This window comes from Ictalurus punctatus, chromosome 4 (genome assembly GCF_001660625.3).
Source record: "Ictalurus punctatus breed USDA103 chromosome 4, Coco_2.0, whole genome shotgun sequence".
Taxonomy (NCBI): Eukaryota; Metazoa; Chordata; class Actinopteri; order Siluriformes; family Ictaluridae; genus Ictalurus; species Ictalurus punctatus.
In genome coordinates this window covers 31,497,302-31,506,046 of record NC_071284.1, presented here as the reverse complement: position 1 = coordinate 31,506,046, position 8,745 = coordinate 31,497,302, and the positions used below count along the sequence as shown (strand labels likewise).

General features: G+C 42.7%; 1 protein-coding gene across 4 annotated transcripts in view; it reads left to right on the top strand.

Moving 5' to 3' along the window:
• The window catches only part of LOC108263967 (collagen and calcium-binding EGF domain-containing protein 1), a 31,214-nt gene extending 22,775 nt beyond the window's left edge, over window positions 1-8,439 (top strand). For all 4 annotated transcript variants that reach the window (XM_053678166.1, XM_053678167.1, XM_053678165.1 and 1 more), the window contains one exon: window positions 430-8,439. In XM_053678166.1, the coding sequence (XP_053534141.1) occupies window positions 430-618 (189 nt within the window). In that variant the 3' untranslated portion in view covers window positions 619-8,439. The remainder of the gene's footprint in view (window positions 1-429) is intronic.
• Window positions 8,440-8,745: the final 306 nt, after the last annotated feature.

The window sequence follows — 8,745 nt, the reverse complement described above, 5'->3', positions numbered from 1 at the left end:
CCAAACTAATGACCCACTAATAAGCTGTTTCTTTTTTACTAACACGTACTTTTCCAGCCTTTCGTCAACCCCCCCCCCCCCCCCGTCCCAAATGTTTTGAAACGTGTTACGGCCATGGGATTCAAATCGACCTTCTTTCTACATTTCCTCAGTTTAAACATTTGGCATGTTGTGTGTGTTCTACTGTGAATAACACACGTGTTTATGAGCTTTGCAAATCACCGCGTTCTGTTTTTATTTACGTTTTTTTTACACACTTTTTTGGATGCGAATCAGACAGGAAGTAAACGGAAAGCAGTTGCGGCCAACGAAAACAGGCTCGAAACGCGATGGAAGGAACGGATCGAAGTGGTCGTCGTCGTTTGTGGTGATTGATGTCGATATTATGTCATTTATATCCCACACACTTCCTGTCCATCTCCGTTTTAGGGACCTCCGGGATCTTTCGACTTCCTCCTACTGATGATGGCAGACATCCGTCACGACATCATCGAGCTGCAAGACAAAGTGTTTGGAAAGAGGACAGACTTCTTACTGGACACCCCCCCAGACGCCATGGTGGAGGCGGAGTTTAAAGACTCGGGTTCAGGACAGGACGAGAAAGTGCTGAATACATGACGGATGTGAAGGCGTGGCACAGTGAGAGTCACAATAAAGGACATGAAACCGAAGCTGGCCGTCTTCAGTACTGAAACTTTGGACAAATCAAGCAGCTGTCTCTCCGTCAGTGTGCAGACGGCGATGATAACCCTGAACATCAGCTTTGCTTTGGGGCTCGAATGATGGAGAGAGAGCAAGAGCAGAGAGAGAAATAAATCACTTAAAGCGCACCTATTATGGTTTTGAAACGAGCCTAATTTAGTTTTAACGGTCTCGTACGATAGATTTACACGCATCCGAGGACAAAAAACACTTTAACGTGCTCAACATTTAAACTGCAGCGTTACCTTTTTTCCCCCCAGTGTCACAAACGACTCGTTCAATGATTCTAAAGGATTCGCTCTAAACATACTCTGCTCTGATTGGTCAAATGTCGCAGTCTGTTGTGATTGGTCTACCGCTGTCAGCGAGCACACGATGAAGACCAGAGGCGGGGTTTATTGTTACAAACCGACGTAGGTTAGTACAGGAAGTGAAGTCTGGAATCACTAACGACTCGATTCAGCTGTTCAGAATCGATTCCTTCTTTTGGGAGTCGATAACTCCGTTTGTCGTGCGCTTTGATTTTTGAAACTTTGCAGACGTTTTACATTCGCAAACAGCGACATATATAACACACGACATGAAAGGGAATATTTGAAAAACCATAACAGGTGCACTTTAATCTCAAACCACAAACTAACACATGCATTTGGTACATGTACAGGATGAATCAGTTATGCTAGTGGTGTTCCATTGTAGGAAAATAATCAGTGTGATGTGGGTTGATGTGAAGTGGAGTCATTCTCACCACCCTAAAGAGGATTATTCTGACGTTTTATTCCCTTTTATACCACAGCAGTTTGCCCTCGATTGCAATTTTTAAAAAAATTTTTTTACAATATTACATTTTGTGCTTTTTTTTTTATCCATTTAGAGTTATGTTTATTGTTGTGGAACGTCCCTGAAACAAGCTAGTTCCTGTTATCACTTACATTATAAAAGCAGCTACAGTACTATATACAGTCGTTCCTTCGGCAGTCTCTCTTATAATACGAGATCAGACTGAAGACTTTTGGCAAACTTAAAGTTACAGCTTGACCCCTGACTATTATGGTACAAAGCTCTGAAACTGGACGCTCCTTCCAAAAAAATAAAAAAGAGTTAAAGAAACATCTCCTTACAGAAAACTTCACCATAACACATACCACAATTACACACCTTTTCATAATCTGTTTAAGGGTAAAAATGATCAGAACGAGTGCATTGATATCAACATGATTTGCCTGGCGGCGGGAACTACAGTCAGAGTTGCTGTTATGGGAAATTAATCGACACCTTCTGACCAATCAGAATCGAGAATTCAACAGTGGAGTAGTTGATCATCTAAGCACCGCCTTTTACCTTTAATGTTAACTGATCGTTTTTCTCCTGAAGCGTCACAGAAGTCTTGAACAATCTACGACCTGTCCAATACTGCCATTCTCTTAAAATAAATAAATAAATAAATAAATAAATAAATAAATAAAGGTACAGGAATGTACAGTACTGTGCAAACGTTTTAGGCACATGCAAAGAAATGCTGTACAGCAAAGATGCCTTCAAAATACTGAGATTAAATGTGACTTTCTGTCAAAATAAAAAAATAAATAAATAAAAAGAGTAGTCTCCGGTAGAGTTAGTGCAGTTTTATAAGGAAATGAGCTGTACATGTTATCGAGCATCTTGCAGAACCAGACACGCTTCTTCTGGAGACTTTGACTGTCACACTCGCTTCTTATTTCTCCAGCGAAATCCATCAGCAATCACTGTGGGTTTTTTTTTTTTTTTTTGTCTGAAAAATGTCTCTTTCCACTTAATATGCTGTTTTCTTTACTGATGAACATTTCGTTCTGTGCTGGAAAATGAATGTTTGGGAAATGAAAATGTTTTGTGTACTGACTCGATAATATAGAAGTCATCAAAGAAAAATATCTATAACAAAGTTTGTAGTAAATAAATAGCGTGCCTAAGACTTTTGCTCAGTACGGTACATGAAATGAATGTGATGTGAGCTTTTTCCTGTCTCCAGCGCGTTGTATGACTTGTGTACGTCACATCATCCTCATCATCATCATCATCATCATTCAGGCTTATAGCACTTGGGGGGTTTGAAATCCCACCTCTGCCCTGTATGTGCAAATCCCACCTCTCCCCATGCAAACTCCGGGTCCTCCGGTTTCCTCCCCCGGGTCCACAGACATGTGTAGCCTGATGGGCATTTCCAAATTGTCTGTCGTGTGTGATTGTGCCCGGTGTTGGGTTCGCACCCCGTCCAGGGTGTCCCTCGCCTTGTGCCACGAGTTCCCTGGGATGTGCTGCAGGCTCCACCGTGACCCTGTGTAGGATAAGATTTATGGAAAATGGATGGATGAATGTATTATTAATACTAAAACTGAAACGTTCTGAGTGAGCTTGTCATGTTTCACCAGCAGAGGGAGACAAAATACAGAAAGTAGATATGTCTCACCACTAACACTGAACATTATTTTATGTCAGAATTCAAACTGAAATCAGATTTTTTTTGTTAAGTCGAATAATCTCATTATAGCCAAGGAAGTTTTTAAAAAAAAATACATTTACAATTCAGATCTAGAAATGTCATCACTCATTTACACTGACCCACATTAGTTAGTAGAACAATTTAAAGAGAGACTTGGACTTTGTCTAATCGTATCAATTTCTACACAGTGCTTCCCAAATGGCTTTCGCATCCAGACACAGTTTAGCGTTTTCCCTTCCTAACTTTCCTACTTCGAGCTAGATTCAAACCCTGAAAAAAAACACACAAAATTTTCAGCTGTGCAATGTTGCAGCTCGTAACGATGGGAGATTCTTGTGTGGTTCGCAATATAGAATAAAGGCAATGTTATTCATTATTCATCCTATTTGCCCCCTTTTGTCCTTGAAGCAACCGGAATCATTTCATGAGAAAATGATAACCTTTATGATGAAACTGTGTACTGGAAAGGAAAGCAGGCCTCCAGCTGGTAATTAAATACCAGTTTGTTTATTGACTTCTGTATTCTGCGTGTAAATTCTCTGCATGTTTCTCCCGTGCATCGTTTTTGTTCTGCGGCATGATTATAAATCCTGGACAGTCACACGCACGGCCAGTTTTCAAACGCATGTGGCCTACAATCGCAGCGCACTAGTAACACAAACACACAAATATGCACGCTCAACAAGCGTATGTTTGGAAAGTCCATGTCCTGTCTAACACACCCTTCTCTGTACAGCTACCACAGTGTTGTCATGTTGTCATGGGAACAAAGTATGAGCAAACACGCCTGAAACTATGTCACGTCTCTGAAAAGGCATTATTACACACGGATCGCTCCGTCGTGGCGGCTCGAAAGTCACGGCATCGCACGGCATATCGAGTGACGGGATTCAGTCTAACGTGATACGATTCGTTTTACAGAACGGATGAATTTCCAGTCTGCGCACACACGACGCGATAACATTTTAAACGGTTTGCAAGCTACGGCTAACATCACGTTATTACGTCACTGTGCTAGCTAGTTAGCTAGTTAGTAACTCGCTAGCGAGCTAGTTAGGAGGTGTGTCCTATTTTGAAATTGAGTACGTAATAGAGATACAGTCGGAGATATTTTACAAGGAATATTATACAGAAGCTCTACTCGAGTTTTGCTAGCCATATAAAGGCGTCCTAATTAAAGCTATTTTTAACATTCACACAAAAATGGGTAACGTTATGGAGAAGTTAATGGTTCTGGGTTACTGATCAGAAGGTCCGGAGTTCAAGCCCCAGCATTGCCAAGCTACCACTGTTGGGCCCTTGAGCGAGGCCCTTAACCCTTAATTGCTCAGTTGTATAAATGAGATAAATGTAAGTCGCTCTGGATAAGGGCATCTGCCAAAAATGTCAAAATAATTATATATATATATGGAGTCAGTCAATAATACTATACTACAAAGCCATGATTCAATGAATGATCCGAATATGAATATTATATCGTGGTATCAATCGTCCGTGGTGTGTTTTCACCAAGGACTTCTGTTCAGCTACATCGTTCTGGGTCCAAAGTGAAATCTGCTTCCTTTTATACCCTCGTGTGACGAGAAGTCGTGACAGGAAGTCACGGCTGGTCTACTGTCTACCATCTCACGTGTCGGACGGCTGTGTTTTTGTAGCATCGACAGCTGACGTGTCAACGCTGTGTCTCAGAAGTCGATTCAGCTCGACTGCTTTTATCAATAGACACGGTCACGAAGCAGCTTTGCAGAAATCCGGACGTTCGTTTAAATCACCAATGAGCAAGTGAGAGGCGACAGTGGTGAAGAGGGAAAAAATTCTCTCCGATGATGTGAAGAAGAAGAAGAAGAACGTCTTGAGACGTTGAAAAACCTCTCCTGGGTGACGCCGGACAGTGTGAATACGAATCATTCGTCTCCCTCGACTCTGTACTGTAAAGTCAAACGGCACCGAGTGTGTTGAAAGGTATGAGCAGGTTGTGAATCATGGGATGAGACTCGCACAGCAGCTCTTATGTACAAATCTACACTCGGAGTCTGGGAAATAAACTCTTTGTGAGCGACTAGGGCAACCACAGGTCTTCCTTTCCTCACGTGCGGCGGCAGAAAACACAGGTGAAACAAGTTTATGCGATGCTACGAAGGGTCAGACGAGTTCAAATATCACTCATGTCACTGTAGTTACGCTGTACAGTGTGATCTCAGTGCTGAATGAGTTGCAGTGTTTGACAGCGAGTCAGCGAGTCCTCTAGCTCGTGTGACTATTGTGTATAAGTCACAATCACACACAATAAACGTGTAATTATCTCCCGAGGTGCCGCGGCTAGTCAGCAGTCTGCCGTCTCGTGTGTCGGACATGTGTCGGGAAAAAGCGCCGCGGTGATTAAAACGCTCTATTGTTGTCTCACTTTGGACGTGTCTTCTCATGGATGTCATTCTGTAGGGTGCAGCATAATAACCTTCAACTATATGACAATTTTGCCGAGGTTCGTGGAGATAAATCATCTTGGTTTGTTGGTTCATGGGGCGTCAAACGTTTTCGCAGCTAGAGACCCATTATTAGGATAATGTGGGGTTGGAGTTTTAGGGGTTAGTTGGGTGTTCACGGAAGAGGTGGGTCTTTAGCCGTTTTGTGAAGATAGTGACGGATTCTGCGGTCCGGATTGATGCTGGAAGTTCATTCCACGACTGAGGGACGGTCAGTGTGAAGGTTCTGGAAAGGGACCTCGAGCCACGCCGAGTAGGCACTACTAAGCGTCGGGCGTTAATCGATCTCAGATCGCGTGATGGAACGTAGGCCTTCAGGAGAGAGTTGAGGTAGGAGGGTGCTGATCCAGACAAGGTCTTATAGGTGAGCATCACCAGGCCTTGAATTCGATTCGGGCGGCCACAGGAAGTCAGTGGAGGGAGATGAAGAGGGGTGTGACGTGGGATATCGTGGGCTGGTTGAAGACGAGGCGTGCTGCTGCATCATTCTGAATCATCTGAAAGGGTTTTGATGGAGCTGCCTGGGAGACCCGAGAGAAGTGTGCTGCAGACAATGCGTTAAACAACTACAGTATACCGTATATACAATTATACATTAGAGAGCACGGTCCATCCGCAGAACCCACTGTTTAGTTCTTGATTCTGATTGGTCAGAAGGTGTCGATTAAGATTTTTCACAGCAAGACAAATCCCAGGTTTATATTAACGCGATCATTCCAGTACATGATCATTTCTATAGTAACAACTCAATCGCAGGGATTTTTTGAGTTGTGGACGTAGTAATAATCTAATAATAAGCGAATAATTCAAATGTTATTTAATGAAGAGAATTTGTCGATATGGCGACATGGTGATATGGTGTAAGGAGACACTTGTGGAAGGAGTCTCCGGTGCCAGACGCTTTTCGACCGTTCGGGACAGAGGAGTTTTTACGCTTTCCGGTTTCTCCGTAAAATGACAAGCTGTAAGTTTTTTTTTTTGATTTGATTAAGGTGAAGATAAAGTGAGTAGATGACTGTTTAGAGTTGCTGTAACGTAACAGGATTCGCAGATACTCCGTAACATTCAATGTAACTAAAGCCGGATCAAAAAGGCTTGATTTAATAAATAAAAACGGTAAACATTGGCGAATTGCTATGCTGTAACTGGAATAAAACACTTCAATGTGTGTTGACTTCAGGGTTCATCACAGCACCCCGTCGCTGATTATTTTTCTATAACAGCACACCAGGAAGTGTTTTATCCCTTAGGATTCCACTTTGAGGATTCTTACCATTTCCTACGACAGCAGATCAGAAGACGGCTTTTCATCTCGTTTGAATACTAGACCTTCCGAATAAGAGTGATTGGACTCTCTGGTTGTTGAATCGATCCGTACGTTTATTAAAGCATTCAGAACCAAGGAAATAAAACAGCTGCTGTGCTTACTTACTTACTTAATCCTCTTCGTCCCGTGTCAGACATAATGCCGCTACTAGCTCTCTCCATCGAGGTCTGTCCTGAGCTGTGAACTGTGCTTCTCCCCGTGAGAGCCCCATTTCTTCCGGCTTGGTCGCCACTGTCTGCCGCCATCTTGTTCTTGGTCTGCCTCATTTGCGCTTGCCAGGTGGTGTCCAACACAAAGCCCCTTTATGTATCCCGAGTACATGTCCGAGCCATCTTAATCGGAGTATCTCCTGAGATGTGTTCTTAGATCTTGTCTTTTTGTACATTTGAGATGGTATTGCGCCAGTAGATGTTACAGATCTTCCTAAGGCAGCTGTTATGTTACGGAAGGCATCTAACTTGCCCATTTTCACCCTTCTCCGACATTCGGAGGCATACAGAAGCACTGATTTAGCATTGCTGTTGTAAAGTTTGATCTCTGTTCCGAGGCTTAGCTGTTTAGACTTCCAGATGGTTCCGAGTCTGGTCAAAGCTGCTCTTGCTTTATTTATTTATTCGGGCCTTGATGTCTTTTTGGGCTCCGTTATAGCATACTTTTGCTTTCGAACACAAAACTACGAGTTTGTTTAAAGTGTCGTATCCGGTTAATGGCGTAACGAAAGTCGGGTAAACGAGGCCGGCTGCAACATATCGCTAGAGGTCATATTTGTATTTGAGCTCTGTGTGAGCTAGCACGTTATCCGCTAATGCAGAGTTGTTATATGAGGGTTCCTTATTGCTTGTCGTGTAGTAACTGTACACCGCTGAAAAGGTTTTCGTGACATTATCTTTTGGAAAATATCCTTGTTTCCAAGAACAGGAATGCGGCTAATTAAATTCTCCCTCCACTTCCTTTACTTGGAAATCAGGCCTAAAATTGTATATGAGATGGAATCTGAGGACAGGATCAAACAGCGCTGGCATTTTCTCTGCAGACTGGTGTTGATTTCATGTTTGTAATTTGTATGCGTGTGTGTGTGCGGTTTACACGGACTGAATATGAGCTCCTGTTGGCATCGGAGGCCTTTAGCAGCAGGAGACGGCTGTGTTTCCTGAAGCGCGATAAAGCCGAACTAGAGATGGACTAAAGCCAAGAACGCGCTTCCTCGATGACTGAATACATTCCACTACTGATGATATGAGAGATCGGGAAGGGTAATGATTACACACCCACACACACGTGAAGACCCACGAACACAGCACAGGCACGCATGTAGAACAAACACACGCACACACACATATCTCTTACTATCCTTGTCAGGACCTTCAACTGACATAATGCTGTTAATTGATGCTATGCAACATCTAAATCTAATCCTAATGACCCCATCAAACAAAACGTTTTTAATTTTTAAAAAAAATAGCAGTAGATGCTTTCCTCATGAGGATCCGTCACATGTCCTACAAGGTCAAAACCGTCCGAAGTTCCCATCCTTAGTACCCGCAAAGATATAAAAACACGCCCCACACACTATTCTACAGAGGAATAGGCCGTGACTACAAATTCGTGAGCTTTGTTTTTATGGTTACACGAAATCTGGGAGAGTCTCTTGAGGTTATGTTAGTTTGTCAATCATCTCTTTTCTTTGTGCATACTTGTGTTCAAGTCAAATCCAAACATGGCATCTCTCACACATAATTAGACATGATACGAAG